The sequence below is a fragment of the Nicotiana attenuata genome, unplaced genomic scaffold, assembly GCF_001879085.1.
Source record: "Nicotiana attenuata strain UT unplaced genomic scaffold, NIATTr2, whole genome shotgun sequence".
Lineage (NCBI taxonomy): Eukaryota > Viridiplantae > Streptophyta > Magnoliopsida > Solanales > Solanaceae > Nicotiana > Nicotiana attenuata.
In genome coordinates, this window is record NW_017670811.1 from 156269 (window position 1) to 173610 (window position 17342).

A 17342-nucleotide genomic window follows, 5' to 3' on the forward strand; every position below is an offset into this window, starting at 1 on the left:
AAAAAATAAAAAGAAGATAAATGTTTATAATTTAGAGGATAAAATTGGTATTTGGCAATCCAAAATTTGAAAAATCTAGTTGAGTGACCTTCTGAGTGCAATAGGCATAGACTTTGTTGTTACAAACGAAAGTAAAGTGACTTTAGGAGATAATTTGGGAAAATTTAGCGACCATTTGAGTAATGGACTCTATTGAAGCTTATCCTAAATCATTAAGTTTGCCTTTAACAAATGTTAAATTTGAAACACCCAAAATAAACTCAGGGGAATGAAGATAATCTTTGGCTTTTAATGTTGGGACCAGCTACAGCGTGTCGGTAAACCTTGAACGTTATTGGCTTATTGCTTTTGCTGGCCTTTAATTTCGCAAGTGTAGTTTTTTCACGTGAACTAATCGACTAATTAATTAACTAAAACGCGATAATACATAAGGGTTTCCCGTAACATAATATTGAACAAAGACTTGTTTCTTTTCTTTTGCATTTGTTACGATATTAAAAACATACGCTTACAAAAACAAGAAACATATTGAAATCAAAATTCGTAAAATACAAGCAAATCTTTTTAAACAATTTTATCATGAAACCTCTTCACTATAGTTGAGTTCATGAATTCCAAACAGATGGGTGGCTTTAAAACATTCCTAGAGCAGTAATTAATATATATAGCTATATATAGCAGCTGTTAGCTCTCATATCCTACTCCACGGCGTGTCACGGCGGAATCCGATGGCGAAGGAGCGGTTTTTGGATGGACTTTCTTGAATATTTTCATGGAAAAGCAACCACCCGAAGAAGAGGAAGAAGAAGAAGAAGAGGATGAGGATGAGGATGAGCTTTTAGGATTATTATGTTGCTTTTTGGTGTCATTAGTTTCCAGTTCTGTCTTCATCTTCTCCTTGTATTGTTTCTTCATCACATAAGCTTCGGCAAGATAAGCACTAGGAGTCGCCATTGTAAAGCTCAAGTGAAGGCTAAAAAATTGGAGAAAGTCTTGAATTTCGGTAAAGGAATTTGGATATGGAATATGAAGAGAATACTGGTATTTATAGGGTTTTCATAGGCTTGGGGGATACGCAAAACATGTATGAAAGCAATAGATGAATATGTGGCTCTTTCTGCCTTTAGAATTCTTGGTTTGCTGGTGGGGTAAGGGGTCTTTTTGTGTGTGTGTGTGTGTTTTGGGTTGGGTGGATTGAAGTTTCTTGATTTGTTTCTCACCCGATATTTGATATTCCCTTCTATCCATAATAAGTGACCAACTTGCTTTTGGCACACCCATTAAGAAAATACTAATTTCGGGACGAAAAAAGTTAGTGTGACTAAACTACCCTTCATTAAATGATGCACCATAGTTATAGTAACACTTACTTTTCTTCTCAAATGTGAGGAGTAAATGACTACATACATAAGAGTAATTTTAAAAAAAAACAAATTGAATTTTTTCTTGATTATATAAATTGACAGTTATTTTGGATCAAAACAAAAAACCATATTGATCATTTATTGTGGATCGGAGGGAGTACTTTTATCAGAATTGACTAGTCACACTAAAAGTTCTACTTTGGAGAATAAAAATGCTTCCTATCAAGTGCGACGTCATTGGTTCTAATGATTAAAAATAAATAAAATACTGACCACCCTACCACCACTTTTGGTGAAAAATATTGTTTGAAGGTTAAGTAAACTTTGACTTGGCAATCGTGAAGTTTTTTCCATTTATAATTGATGAGAATAAATGAAGAATTCTGACGTCAACAATGACGTGAAGGCATTTCCAAACCAAGAAGATTTTCTTTTCAATTGTATATTATACTCCTACGGAAAAATATTTTAATTTCCTGAGTGTAAATTGTATAAAAATAAAGTTTCACGAGTAAACAAAAAATCAGCAAATTTGGAAGGTATCGTTTAAGGAGTTCTGGTTTATTAAAATCATAATAACTCAACCTTAGGGGCAAAAATTAAACTAATTTAAATAAAACGAAATTAGTGATTTCGGCTTTGTTTGTTTACTAAGTGGTGATTTCGTTTTCGGCTATTTGCAGGTGTTAGGACATTATTTGTAAATCAATGTTTGTTTTACAATTTTTTCTATTATTTTACTTCAACTTGAAACAGAGAAATTTGAAGCTTGAAAACTGGAATGAAGAATATTTCAAGTGAAATACTAATAGTTTTCACTTATAAACTTTAAATTTTCTTCTTTTTTTGTGCAAATTAAACTCATGTCCGAATACTCTTAAACTTTAGCTTCAAATACTCTAGCTTTTCAACTTCATAAATATTGCGCAAAGGATACAAATTATTTATAAAGATTTTTTTTCCTAAAACGTGATAATTTATGATCAATCGCGTAAACAAATCTTATCGATGATTTTTTAATCGAATATTTTCAAATGACCAAGATTGACTAGGCTTAACTAAAGTCACAAAAGTAAAAATTCAGACTCCATTATTTTGAATTTGATTCTTATTATGACTAACAGTCGACCAGTAGGTAAAACTACCTTTTCAATTTTCTTTTAAAGAATATTTAGGTAAAACTACTTGTCAAAGCACTCCTTAATTTGGTATACGTACTCTATGGTTGTCCTATCTTTAGGTATCACTTTGTCATAGTTTCTGAAATTTATGGCATCCGAAGTTCCAATATAATGCCAAACGTCAGGCCACTGGAGAACTTGAGTTAATTTGTAAAAGAACCAGGGTAACAGGAGAACCAGACTCTTACCCTGTTTCTGTTATCTGTTATCTACCCTCAATTTTTTTCCCCCTTTTGGTATCATTGAAAATAAAATAAAATAGGCATACACAACAAGAAGTCCAGCAACATTTACTCATGCCACTTATGTACACACAACATGGCTAAAATCAGAACATAAGAGATTAACGTTGCGCAAAATAGACAGTCATGCCTATTAATTGTAAGAGAAAAAAATATAGGAATACCAATACTAGTAACAAAGATATTACAAACCAAAATAATTAAATTACCATAGTCATAAGATAGCATCAACAAAAGGACAGGATTACTAGAGGACTGGGAAGGGGTGCAAAAACACTGGATAGGGGACATGAAGGATTAGGGAGAAAGAGCCTTGATGAGACTATCATTCTTGCATTAGTAGCTATTTGATTATTGGCCAGCTGCTCCTTCAGGTTCTCAACATGCTTCCTTAACTCAACATTCTCAGCCCGCAAACAAGAAATCTCTTCTCCCTGAGAGTTGTTGTCACGACCCAACTTTCCATCCGTAAGATGTCGTGATGGTACCTATTCTTAGGGATTAGGTAAGCCTAACATTTACTGAAATAATAACAATAATAAATAATGATTGACAAAGGCGAAGAAGAAATCTCGATACAAAATTTACAATCCCAAAACGGGTAGTACAAGTCATAAGATCTACAAAGTTTCCTAGAAACCTCTAAATACAACAGTCTCCAAATAAGGAGAAAACAATGTAAAAATATATCAGAAGGTGACTTCGAAGCCTGCGAACGCAACAACAAGTTTACCTTGAGTCTCCACAGCAAAAATCCGCACAGCTAGCCAATGATCGACTGACTTCGAAATACCTGGATCTGCACAAAAATTATGCAGAAGCATAGTATAAGTACACCAAAGCGGTACCCAGTAAGTATCAAAACTAACCTCACTGGAGTAGTGACGAGGGATAGTCAAGAAACCTACTGGTCTGAATAACCTAGACAAGTATAGGTATAGAACTAGCAGAGTACGATATCTCTACCAAACTACGCCATAATGATAACAACAAAGGTACTTGCAATAGGAAAAGGAAGCAACAATTAGCACCAGAACACAACGAATAGTGGAGCAAGCTGAACACAGTTAAAATCTGATGAAAAAATAATAAAGGAAGGACAAGTAGCATTTCGGCAAGAATAACCGCTTTCACAACGGATTTATCCAATAATCTCCACGAGGTAACAAACCTCAAAATATTCACAAGTCATGGGTTCCAATACGTGAACCCTAAACACTTAGCATCTTGTGCCCACATTCCAACTGATAACTGCACGGACAACTCACATAGCCAATACAGTCATTCTCACATAGAAGGCAGAGGGCATGTAGAAATGATCAATAACATCAAGATCCATCTTCTTAAACCGTTAGGGGTTATTAACTACGTGTATGCGTGTGCCAGTGTTCTATCACAGTTTGGGCCAACTAATAAGAATAGAAACAATAAATGATACATAAGAAACGATCACCACGAAATGTACACGGTATAACTCGCATAGGGTAAGTATGTCACTATACAAATACCAATAACAACAATGCCCCCGGGCCATCACAAGTCATCACAAACAATTCTCGACATAGCTCACCTTGTCTCGCCACGTGCGCAATAATAAAGTAAATGCCCGCCTTATCTCACCTCACGCGCATAGTAATGTTCCCACCTTTTCTCGCCACATGCGCAAACACGTAGATACAACCCTCCTTGTCACACCGCATGTGCATAATCAACAGTAACAATAGCACGGCAGAAACCTCGTGCAAACACTCAAACAAAATATCCCAACAACATCTTGTGCCAACAACACAACACCACAATAGAATGGCCTTCACAACATATGACCATATTCTACAACAATTCCACTTAACAATCTCGATGCGACAACCGCGCATAGCCCTCGGCTCAACAAACTAAGTACAACAACAACAATAGTACATGAGAATACGGCAAGTAAATCAACTTAAGAGCTTTAGAACACAAAGAAACGGTAGAACGAGTTCACAAAGAATAAACACAATGGAGAATACTAGTCAGAATAAGAATAGCTCAACACGGGAGAAATTAATATGCAACAATAACTTCACAAAAGTACAATTTGACAATACGGGAAGTTACATGAGTCATTAATTCCAAATAAGGATGAGACACTATGATAAAGGATAATTAACTTCTTTTAGGTTTGAGCAAATTACAGAAAACAATATAGCAACTTAATTAAGGATAAGCAACAGAAAAAATAGAATGGAAATTGAAGAGGCAACAACTTCAGTTAAGGCATATAAGAGTCAAATAGGCAATAAGAGTGGATATGAAGTAATTAATTCCAATTAAGACACGTTGGGTTGAAATTAGTAAATGGGGGATTTAATATAACAAACAACTTCATATCGAATGAACATAAGAACCTAAGAACCTTAAAAGATCAACTTTCCACAAATAAGCCCGAGCACGTACTTGTCACCTCGCATACACGGACTTTGCATAATACAATTAGCACAGAAGACTCAAATCCTAAGGGGTAGTTTCCCCACAAGAAGTTAGGCAAGATACTTACCTCAAAGAAGATAGACCGTCACTCTAAAATGAACATCTCGAGTGAAATAACCTGCGGACGGTTCAAATCTAGACAAAAAAACTTCAAACCACAAATAAAACTTATAAGAAGCTATTCCGGATAATAAAGCCTCAATCTTTATAAAAAACTAAAAATCAACCCAAAAGTTGACCCTCGGGCCCGCAGCTCGAAAGCCGACAAATTTAACAAAATCCGAACACCCATTCCGATACGAGTTCAACAATACCAAAATTATCAAATTTCGATACCAATTCGTCCCTCAAATCATCATTTTATATTTTGAAAGTTTTCTTCAAAATCCCCATTTTCCTCAACTCAAAACACTATTTAATGATAAAAATAAAGATAGAATTATTGAATATAATAAATTCTAGGTGATTAACACTTACCCAATTGATTTGCTTGAAAAACGCACAAAGAATCGCTCAAAATCGAGCTTTAGAACTCTAAAACTGTTGAAAATGGCTAATCCTCAAAATAGAGTACTATATATTTTGCCCAGGTATTAATGCATCGATTGCGGAACAACATCGCGATCGCGAAAAGAAAAAAATGAAGGCTCCCAAAATCATGCTACGCCAACGCGACAGAGAGCTCGCGAACACGGTGCACAAAACCCAAACCTTTCGCGAACGCGAAGAGAAATTTGCCTGATGCCCCTAGTCCGCCTTACCATTATGTGACCGCGTGCCTGTAGATGCGAACGCGAAGACAAGGATCTTCCTACCTTCGCGAACGCGAGCCCCTCTTCACGAACGCGAACGGCAAATGCTGCCTGCCTCCCAATACACTATGCGAACATGATTACTTCATCGCGAACACAATGAAGAACAGTAAACACCAGCAAAACATCAGTCCAAAATAGAAGGAATTGGCCCGTAGCCCATCCGAAACACACTAGAAGCCCCTGGGACCCTGTCTAAACACACCAACAAGTTCCATAACCTAACACGGACTCACTCGAGGTCTCAAATCACATCAAACAACATCGAAACTACGAATCTCACCACGAGTCGAACTCATGAACTTTTAAATCTTCCAACTTCTAAAACTTGCGCCAAAATCTATCAAATCAACCCGGAATGACACCAAATTTTGCAGGCAAGTCCAAATTACATAACGAAGCTGTTCAAACTCTTGAAATTGCATTCCGACCTCGATATCACCAATGTCAACTCTCAATCCTCTCAACCTTCTAAAACTTCAACTTTTCCAACTTTCGCCGAAATGCTTCAAATTACCCTGCGGACCTCCGAATCCAAATCTGGACGCACACCTAAGTCCAAAATCACCATACGAAGCTATTAGATACATCCAAACTCCATTCCGGAGTCATTTACACAAAAGTCAAATTTTGGTCAACTCTTACCGCTTAAGCTTCCAAAACTAGAATTCTTCTTCCAAATTGACTTCGAATCATCCGGTAACTGAACTCGATCACGCACGATAGTCATAAAACATAATACAAAGTTGTTCAAGACCTTATGCCACCGAATGGGACTTAAATTCTCAAAATAACTAGCCGAGTCATTACATCTGCTAGAACCAGGTTCCGTGTTGGCCTGAGTAAGCTTGTACTCCAGAATGGTATTTTAAGCTTAAAGATGCTTGATCTCTTCATTGGGTGCCTCTTGAGCATCAATCAGATGAGAGATAGATGAGTTGCTTCCTATACAGCCCTTCTTCACTACACACTCACACTCTTTTAGAGCATTCATGGTGAACATCTGCTTTCTAGTCCCCACAGACGCTTTTCCCAAGGGAACCTCAAAGTGTTCTACGACTCTGCTAAGGAGGAACTCATAAGGGAGACCATGATAACCATCCTTGAAGTCTACCACCTTCAGCATGTGTTCAATCATAATGCCAGACTGACTAATACTCCCTCTGTTCCAGTTTATGTGAACCTATTTCCTTTTTGGTCCATTCCAAAAACAATGACCCCTTTCTAAATTTGGTAACAATTTAGCTTAAACTTACAATTCTACACTTAATGAAAAGCTTTTATAACCACACAAATACTCTGGACCCCTTTTTGACTTGCTTAGGACCATAAATTCTCAAAGTCTTCATTTTTTCTTAAACTTCGTGCCAGTCAAACAGGTTCACATAAATTAGAATAGAGGGGGTAAATGAGAAGGATGCCAGAGCCTCTACGAGAACCATGTCCGTAATGGAGGTGATACATTTTTTCTCAGCCCCAGGCAGCAACACCTTCTTCACCAGCTCAAACAACAGCTGGTATTCAGGCTGGAGAGCTTTCATAAATAATCTTTCTCCCGACAGAATTGCTTGCTTCTTGATGATCAACTTCTTAAAACTAGGGGAACCTGTTCCCTCCATTGTTTTCAGCCCAACTGTTGGTACATTAAGAATCTCTCCCAGTATTTCCTCATCCAGAACAAAGTCTTCCATTGACTTTAAGGCAAAGTGTATCCCCATTTACCGCAAACAGTCCAACATAGAAGCTCTCACCTCTTCCTCATAGACCTTTGGACTTCTAATTTCAAAGAGGTGGGTCCACTTCTGGAAATCAAGAATTTCCACAAGTTGTCACATTCCTAGTTGTTCAGTGATCTCAGGGTCAAAGACTCGACCCCACAGAACTTTTTGTTTCTTGATATTTGCCCTTCTCTCCAACTCAGATAATTCTATTATTGGCCTTTTGGAGGAACTAGGTTCTTCACTAGTACTTTGCCTCTTCCTCAGAGGCTTCTTCTTCTCCACTTTCTCTTTCTCCACTTCTTCTTCCTGCTCTACTTCACCATCCTTGTGATGACCCAAAAGGTCATCTTGTATTTTAGAACCCAATTCGGTGTTCCGAGGCCTTAAAAACCTTATTTTATTTCTCCTCGAATTGCGTGCCTAGTCCGGGCGCATTTCCGAGAAGCCTTTATATGGAAATTTGAGAATAATAATAATTTTTTCCTTTAAAAGTTGATTTTAGTTGACTTCAGTCAACGTTTTGAGTAAATGGACCCCAGCCCGTGTTTTGACGGTGCCGTTGGGTCCGTAGTAATATATGGGACCTTGGCGTATGCCCAGAATCAGATTCAGAGGTCCCTAGCTCGAGTAATGAATTTTTGTTAAAAATTGTAAGTTTGAAAATCTAATGGTTAAAAGAATTTGATTGATGTTTGATCTCGTTGGTATCGGGCCCGTATTTTGGTTCTGGAGCCCGGTACAAGTTTATATAATACTTATGTCATGTCTGTGAAATTTGTAGAAAAAAGGAGTTGATTTGACGTGATTCGGGCGTCCGATTGTGAAAATAGGAATTTCAAAGTGCTCTTGAGAATTTCATGTAATTTGGTGCTATATTCGTAGTTCTAGGTGTTAAATTGGCGAATTGATCGCACGAGCAAGATTGTATGATGTTTTAAGACTTGTGTGCATGTTTGGTTTGGAGCCCCGAGGGCTCAGGTGAGTTTCGGATAGGCCACAGGGTGTTTTAGAACATAGAAAATTTTGCTGGTATGACTGAACCTGTTGTAGGCCTCTGATCTCGCATTTGCGATATCAGGCATCGCAATTGTGAACCCTGCAGGTTCCGCATTTGCAAAGCTCTTATCGCAAATGCGAAGAGTAGCTGGGCTAAGCAGACCTCGCAAATGCGAGGAATTTTTCGCATTAGGGAAGTGATGCTGGGAAGGCAGTGATCGCAAATGTGATCTTTTTGTCGCATTTGCGGAGAGTTATGTTTGCAATTGCGAGCATATCTTCGCAATTGCGAAAACAGCAGAGGTGTGAAGGTCCTCGCATTTGCAATGGTACCTTCGCATTTGTGAGCTTCGCATTTGCGAAGCTCAAGTCGCAAATGCGATATCTGTAGCTGTGTAAAAGGGGCTTAGATGGGATTTTGATTCATTTTCCAAATTTTCAAAAGCTAAACCATAAAAGGCGATTTTCCAAAGACCATTTCTTCCCCAAATCATAGGTAAGTGATTCTTGACTCATTTCTTTCAATCTTTCACTTCTTTTAACAAGATTTCAAACTAGAATCTAGGATTTTCATGGTGGAATATGGGATTTTGAGTAGAAACTAGGGATTTCAAAATTTGGGGATTTAGACCTCAAATTGAGGTCGGATTCCAAAACCAATTGTATATCCGGGCTCGGAGGTGAATGGTTAATCGGATTTTGGTCCGAATTTTAGGTTTGGACCAAGTGGGCCCGGGAGTTGACTTTTTCAAAAATGGCCTAAATTTAATTTCTTGCTATCATGGGTAGTTCCTAAGGCTTAAATTGAATTGTTTGGTTGATAATTTTCTAGATTCTGTTGGCTCGGAGGCTTCTGTGAAGGGAAAAGCGGTGATTGAGCCTTAAGTTTGGCCGAAGGAGCGAGGTAAGTATTGTGGCTAACCTTAGCTTGAGGGATTAGGTGTTAATTGCTTATTTGCTACGTGTTTGGATGTTGAGTACAACATATAGGTGAGGCGATGAGTATCTATACCTTGTAGTCGATTCGTAACATGTGAGTGAGTCTTATTCTTAGAAATGTTGTATTTTGATCATATCATTCATTGTAGACTAGTTAATCGATGTGTTGAGAAGTTTCTTATCATGTTTTATGAAATTTTGTATTGATGGGGTTTTTACCCAAAGTTGAGATTGGTATTGTGGAACTAAGTGTTGAAGTAAGACTTGTTGTTGTTGCCATTTCTATCTCTCTATTATTGTTGTCTCTAGTTTGGTGAGGTAGAGTGATAAAGCATGAAGGGTGATGCCGCGCATGTTTCTATTATTTATGTGGTGAGGAAAAGTGATAAAGCATGAAGGGTGATACCGTGCATATTTCTATTATTCATATGGTGAGGATTAGTGGTAAAGCACGAAGGTGATGCCGTGCACGTTTCTATTATTGATTATCTGGTGAGGTTGAGAGTAAAAGCACGAAGGGTGATGCCGTGCATTTTCCATTTGTTGTGTTTACTTGTTATTACTGGTTCAAAGTGTACTAGCTGTTTAAAGTCCTCTACTGCTATGATTCTTTATTTTGGTACCCCTTAGCATGTTTCCCCTCCCATTAATATCTGCCTAGCTTCTGTTAATTGTTATTTCTATTAGCATATTGTTTAACTACACATGTTTATGTATGTGTCTTGCTCTAGACTCGTCACTACTTCGCCGAGGTTAGGCTCGGCACTTACCAGTACATGGGGTCAGTTTTACTGATACTGCACTCTGCACTTTCTGTGCAGATTTTGGTACTGGACCGTGCTGACCCGACCTGAGTTGCTGCTTTCAGATCCACAGATCTGCCGGTGTTAACATACCCTAGAGTCCCCTCCCAGTTATTGTAGTTTACTGTTTCTATTAATTCAAATATAGTTGTACTTTCTTTAAGCCAGTATGTTGGCCCAAGTAAGAGTGAAGTTTTGAAGATTGATATAAGAACTCAGCATGGACCAGGTCCATCTTGTGAGGCACAGTAGTGATCAACCCAAACATGTGAGATGCACATGAAGGAGATAAGCCTAACTTATCAGAAGTGATATCTCCTAATCATGATCGAAAAGGTTGCATATTGGATAAGGAGAAAGACTCCTTATACAAAGAGAACACGGTTTAAGAAAAGGATAAGAGTTAGAGTATGAGATCAACTAGAACTCTTTCACGATGGAAGAGTAGCATCTGTATCCCAGTCAATCTCTTATGACTAACTCCTTAAATATCAGTGTTGTTCTATTTTACAGGTAATGCACATAAGCAGAAGTTAAACGTGAATTGAGAGCAAAATAGCAAGGCAATTTTGCAGGCAATTTATGTGCGATTCAAGCGTGCAATCCTGAAGCTACTTGAACCAGATAGAAGAACCAGTTCTAAGTGTCTATCTTTTATTCTAGTTCAATTGTAGTAGGTGATTTTACATTGTACCTTTTAGCTTTTATAGAAGCAGTTGTATTAGGTACTTAGAGTAATCAAGTTAGAGTTAACTTGATGTTGTCGCAACAATTGACGCTGTGTGCCAGAACGGGATAGAGTTAATCCTAGGTTTACAAAAGAGTTTTTATAAATGTAGTTCTGGGCTCAGTGATTTTAGTGGAAGTTTGGGAAAATCCTACTGAGTAGTAGGTCGTGGTTTTTTCACCTTTTGAGCCAGGTGTTTTCCACGTAAAAATCTCTGTGTTCTTTCTTTTCTTTACTTATTATTCCGCAAACAGTAGTACACATAGAAGAACCAGGTCCTTTTATAATCAAGTTAAGCGAAAATTGGGTACCACACAAATCACCCCCCCTCTTGTGTGGTATTGAAGGATAAAACATCACAATATTTGTAGTGACTCTTAGAAGTTCGTGAATTGTGACACTAGTTTTTGGGTAGTTGTGTATAAGTACTTGGGTTACTATGAAATTCTGCACTCCTTTTATCTATTTTGGTTTAATTGCTGTTATTTACTGAATTGGTTAACGGTTAGCGTATCAAATCTTTAATTGTTGGCTTGACTAGCATCCAAAAAGTTAGGCTCCATCACGGTCCCGACAGTGGGAAATCCGGGTCGTGACAAGTTGGTATTAGAGCAGAAGGTTGCCTAGGTCTCACAATTCACGAACAAGCTAGGTAGAGTTTGAGGGATCGGTACAGAGACGTCTGTTCTTATCCACTGGAGGCTACAGTGTTTAGGAACAATTTCACTTCTATTCTTCTCTGTCGTGAGATTTGATCTCTCAATGCTAATTTGACTCTTTACTCTTGTTCTTTCGCAGATGGTGAGAACACGTACCGCTTAGCCGAGCAACAGCCTGAGCCCCCAATGACAGCTTCTACGAGGGGCAGAGGACAAGGCCGAGGCTGTGCTAGAGGCCGAGACAGGGGCAAGGAGGAGCCTCAGGTAGAGTTTGATGAGGAGGCTCTAGCCCAGACCGTTCCAGCAGGGCCATCTCAGGTTCCAGAGGGGTTCATCGCCACCCCGGTACTTCAGGATGCTTTGGTCCGTCTAGTGGGCCTTATGGAGAGTGTCGCTCAGGCCAACACATCGCCTGTAGTACCATGTAAGGCCCCGGAAAAAATTTTGCTAAGTAATTTAGGATTTCGCGGTGTCAGGTAGGCTGATTATAATGTTTTACGTGCTATTAACATGATGGACATCAATTGGATTTGGTAAATAAGTGTACAAGTCTTATAATAAGTAATTTGGGGTCCAAGGAAAGGCCTAAGTCTAAGTCAAGTTAGAAAATTACATAATGGGCTAAAATTCCAAATGAGTTCGCACAAGTCCCCACTTTAGACGAGCATATCTAAATATATATATAAGGTTTTATGTGATGAACAACCTATCAGATGAAAGTTCTTCGAGTCTAGTTTCTAACGCTTCAAACCATTCGTCATTTGGACATTCCTACACAAAGTTATGATCAAATTACCAAAGGCTGGCAAAATGCGATACTGTGGCAGATTCTGCGATCGCAAAACCATTATGCGGTTCGCATAATTGATCTGCGGCCGCAAAAATGGTGGCAAAATGGACCAGTGTAGCCCAGTTCTGGGCACCAGTTTTGCGGTGCATTATGCGACCCGCATACTAATTGTGCAGTCCATTATGCGACCGCAGACTCGAGTTCGGAGGGTTAATTTTCCTATTTTCATAACCCGACCCCATTTTGATATATAGGCTTTGAGGTTCATTTTGGGGTGATTTTATGAGCATTCTAGAGAGAGGTGAGACCATTTTATGAGCATCAATCTTCAAGAATCAAAGAACCCAATCACAAGATCTTCATCTAAGAGGTAAGGTTCTATACACTAGACTTTAATTTCGAGTTTGGGGCATAAGATGGGTTATTGAGGTATGATTCTTGGGTGTAATAGTATTATGTATACATGCATGTACAAATTAAGTTTGTGGGAAGATTGTTGAACACAAATAAGTAAATATTGGGTTGGGGAATGAAGGAAATCTTGTAGAAGAGCTTTGAAATCAAGATGCACAACTAGTGTTTAATAAAATGCTCAAATAAGCCGAAACCATGAATATCTCCCTAATTTGTGTTCGATTTTGTTATGTCTCAAAGTAGATTGGGATTGCTAGAATTTCCGGAATGTTGTAATAACTTAAGGAAAGCTTAAGCAAGGTATGTTGGCTAAACTTTCTCTCTTAGAATCGAATTCCATAAACGTTTTCATAAGTTCAAGTATGGTTGGCTCAAAGTTCATAAATCTTGTATTCCGGGTTATTACCCTAAACTTGACTATTCCTAAATGAGCCTTATAAATAAAGATATACATATATTCTAAGCATGAGTTGCGTATTAAAATGTTATGGCTTTGAGTCGTGTTTCAAATAAAGGCTAGTATGCCAAGTTGTGTGAGAAAACTCGATATGGTTGATACTCCTAATTGCTCTTATGTGTACCAAATATATTTGATTGATTGTGTCTAGTTGTTGGTAATCTATAAAGATGTTTAAAATGAATAGAATGAATTTGTGTTGCAAGAATGTAGGTGCAAGATGTGCCTCGATGCTCTCAATATGCTATTTTGTCAAATGAGAATGTGTGAAGAATATGAAATATGTGCTAAAATGCCTAGACTTCAAGTTGAGTTTGATTTGAGATGGTTATGCCGAAATGTGTGAAATCCTCTTTATGGTTACGACCTATAATTGCTCTCGTATGTGCCTATTATCTTGAATTGAAATGTTTAATGTTGAAATTGATATTGGTGTGAAATATGTGGAAAGAACTCGATTTATGAAATGCGGCCAAGTGCCAAGTATGATGTAATGATTGTGGCCCCAAGTGCCGATGAATTGATATATGTGATACAAACTTGAAATGAGATGATTGATGGAAAAGGGAAAACGTCTTTGTAAGATGGCCTAGACGATCGGGCGCCATGCCGCACACATGGTGGTATTGTGCTGATATTGGAACTGGAAAGTGACAATGAAATTGTGATTGAGGTACACATCTCAAATAAGACGGCTTAGCCGATCGGGCCGAGATCGGACGCCATGCCGCACAAATGGTGGAATTATGCTTGAAATGGGAATTGATTTTGTGGAAATTTTCTCCAAGGGAGATGACCTAGCTGGTCGGGTCGTGATCGGACTCCGTGCTAAGATTCACGGTGGAATATGTATATGTATATAAAGGCACAGAAATTGTGATTAAAATTGCGAGTTGGTTGTGATGTGCATATTGTGAACAATGGTATTGCAGTGGTATTGTGAATTGTGGTGAATCAGTATTAAATATCTTCTATCCAATAATAGTATTGTCTTCATATCCCGAGTTTCATTTTCACCATATGAACTTTCCTATATTGAAAAATTGCTATGTTTAACTTGGCCTTTGGATATCATTGATTGTTACTTGTTGTTACATGGTTGTCTTTTCTTATATTGGCATTCTATTTTGAAAGAGGACTTTTAGCTATTCATACTAGTACTATTCAACAGTACTAACGTCCCTTTTCTCGGGGGCGCTACATCTTTAAATGGATGTAGGTGGTTCCATAGTAGACAGTGTTGGTCGCAACTAGTGGTGCATCCTCTTTTCAGCCGACTTGGTGAGCCCCACTTCGTTCCGGGGTCCTGTATCATCTGTTCATTATGTACTTGTATATTGAGGTATAGCCGGAGCCTTGTTGCCGGCATTTTCATATTTCTCTTCAGTTGTATTTAGAGGCTCCGTAGACAGGTTGTGGGCAGTGTCGAGTATTGGAATTAAAATAGAAATACTGATATTTGGCAAAAATGTATAAAACTTGTAATATATATGAACGAAGTTGCTAATGGAAATGAAATGGAAGTCGTTGATGATATATTTATTGAATTTGATTAATGGTGTACATTCACTCTTTATTCAAAGACGAATCTGGGTAGTATGAAACCTAACAGGCTTGCTCAGTTGGGTTTACTCGGTTGAGCACCGGTCGCGCTCCTCGGTTTTTGGGGCGTGACATACCAGCTATCTCTCAGGCAGGGGAGGAGCCCAGACACCCGCTACTCACACTCCGGAGCAGATGGCTCTCCAGTTTCAGACTCCAGCAGCTCAGCCAGTTGGGGTAGTTCCGCCGGGTGTTACAATACAGACCGACGATGGATCAACTATGTCTTCTGAGGCTTTGTGGAGATTGGATAGGTTTACAAATCTCTTCACCACTCATTATAGTGGTACATCTTCAGAGGATCCCCAGGACTATCTGGACAGTTGTCATGAGGTGTTACGTAACATGGGTATAGTGGAGACCAATGGGGTCGACTTTGTTGCCTTCGGTTTGTCAGGTTCCGCCAAGAAATGGTGGAGGGATTTTTGTTTGGCCAGACTAGCTGGGTCGCCTTCTTTGACATGGGACCAGTTCTCTCAGTTATTTCTCGAGAAATTTCTTCCTGTTACACTAAGAGAGGACTATCGTAGGCAGTTCGAGCGTCTCTAGCAGGGCAGCATGTCCGTTACTCAGTACGAGATCCGTTTTATTGATTTGGCCCGTCATGCTCTTCTTATACTCCCCACTGAGAGAGAGAGAGAGAGAGAGAGAGAGAGAGAGAGAGAGAGAGAGTGAGGAGGTTTATTGAGGGACTTGCTCAGCCTATCAGATTGCAGATGGCTAAGGAGACAAGGTGCGAGGTTTATTGATTTGGTTTTGAGCACTCAGCCCATTTCTATTCTGCCATACCGCATGGCCTCGCCATTGATAGAGTTGAAGGAGCAGTTGCAGGATTTGCTTGATAAGGGCTTTGTTAGACCGAGTGTCTTGCCTTGGGGAGCTCCGATGTTGTTTGTAAAGAATAAGGATGGATCAATGAGGATGTGCATAGATTATCGGCAGTTGGACAAAGTCACTATTAAGAACAAGTATCCCTTGCCGAGGATTGATGACTTATTTGATCAACTTCAGGGTGCCAAGGTATTTTCAAAGATCGATTTGAGGTCTGGCTACCATCAGTTGAGGATTAGGGCATCCGATGTCCCTAAGACAACTTTTCAAACTCGGTATGAGCATTATGAGTTTCTACTGATGTCATTCGGGCTGACAAATGCCCCAACAACATTTATGGATTTGATGAACCGTGTGTTCAAGCCCTATCTGGATTCCTTTGTGATTGTTTTTATTGATGATATCTTTATCTACTCTTGCAGCCGAGAGGAGCATGAGCAGTATCTTAGGATCGTTCTTTAGATTCTGAGAGACAACCAATTATATGCTAAGTTTTCGAAGTGAGAGCTTTGGTTAAGTTCAGTTGCTTTCTTGGGTCACGTTATATCAGCAGAGGCTATTCAGGTGGATCCTAAGAAGATTGAGGCCGTTCAGAATTGGCCTAGGCCTACATCAGCTACGGAGATCCAGAGTTTCCTGGGATTGGCGGGTTATTACCGTCATTTGTGGAGGGGTTTTCATCTATAGCAGTCCCGATGACCAGGTTGACCCAGAAGGGTGCCCCGTTCAGATGGTCGAAAGAGTGTGAGGCGAGCTTTCAGAAGCTCAAGACAACTTTGACTACGGCGCCAGTGTTGGTGTTGCCCAACGGTTTAGGGCCCTATACAGTATATTGTGACGCATCTCGTATTGGACTTGGTGCGGTATTTATGTAGGGTGGCAAGGTTATTGTATATGCTTCACGGCAGCTGAAGATTCACGAGAAGAACTATCCAATCCATGACTAGGAGCTGGCAACCATTGTTCACGCGCTGAAGATTTGGAGGCACTATCTATATGGCGTGTCCTATGAGGTATTCACGGATCATAAGAGTTTGCAACACTTGGTCAAGCAAAAGGAGCTCAATTTGAGGCAGAGGAGGTGGTTGGATCTATTGAAAGACTATGATATCACCATCTTGTATCATCATGGGAAGGCCAATGTGGTGGCCGATTCTTTGAGTAGGAAGTCAGCTAGTATGGGCAGCCTTGCGTACATTCCAGTCGGTGAGAGGCCACTGGCATTAGATGTTCAGGCCTTAGTCAATCAGTTTGTGAGGTTGGATGTTTCGGAGCCCAGTAGTGTTTTAGCTAGCACAGTCGCTCGGTCGTCCTTGTTTGAGCGTATCAGGGAGC

At 39.3% G+C, this 17342-nt stretch overlaps 1 protein-coding gene across 1 annotated transcript; it reads right to left on the bottom strand.

Moving 5' to 3' along the window:
* Positions 1-441: 441 nt before the first annotated feature.
* LOC109243563 (corepressor interacting with RBPJ 1-like) lies at positions 442-1123 on the bottom strand. Its single transcript, XM_019410504.1, has one exon. It carries the CDS (start codon positions 952-954, stop codon positions 685-687), a length of 270 nt encoding a protein of 89 aa, XP_019266049.1. The 5' UTR covers positions 955-1123; the 3' UTR covers positions 442-684.
* Positions 1124-17342: the final 16219 nt, after the last annotated feature.

Bases quoted from the DNA above. Each gene is read 5' to 3' on its own strand.
- LOC109243563 (XM_019410504.1), bottom strand. From the start codon at position 954: ATGGCGACTCCTAGTGCTTATCTTGCCGAAGCTTATGTGATGAAGAAA.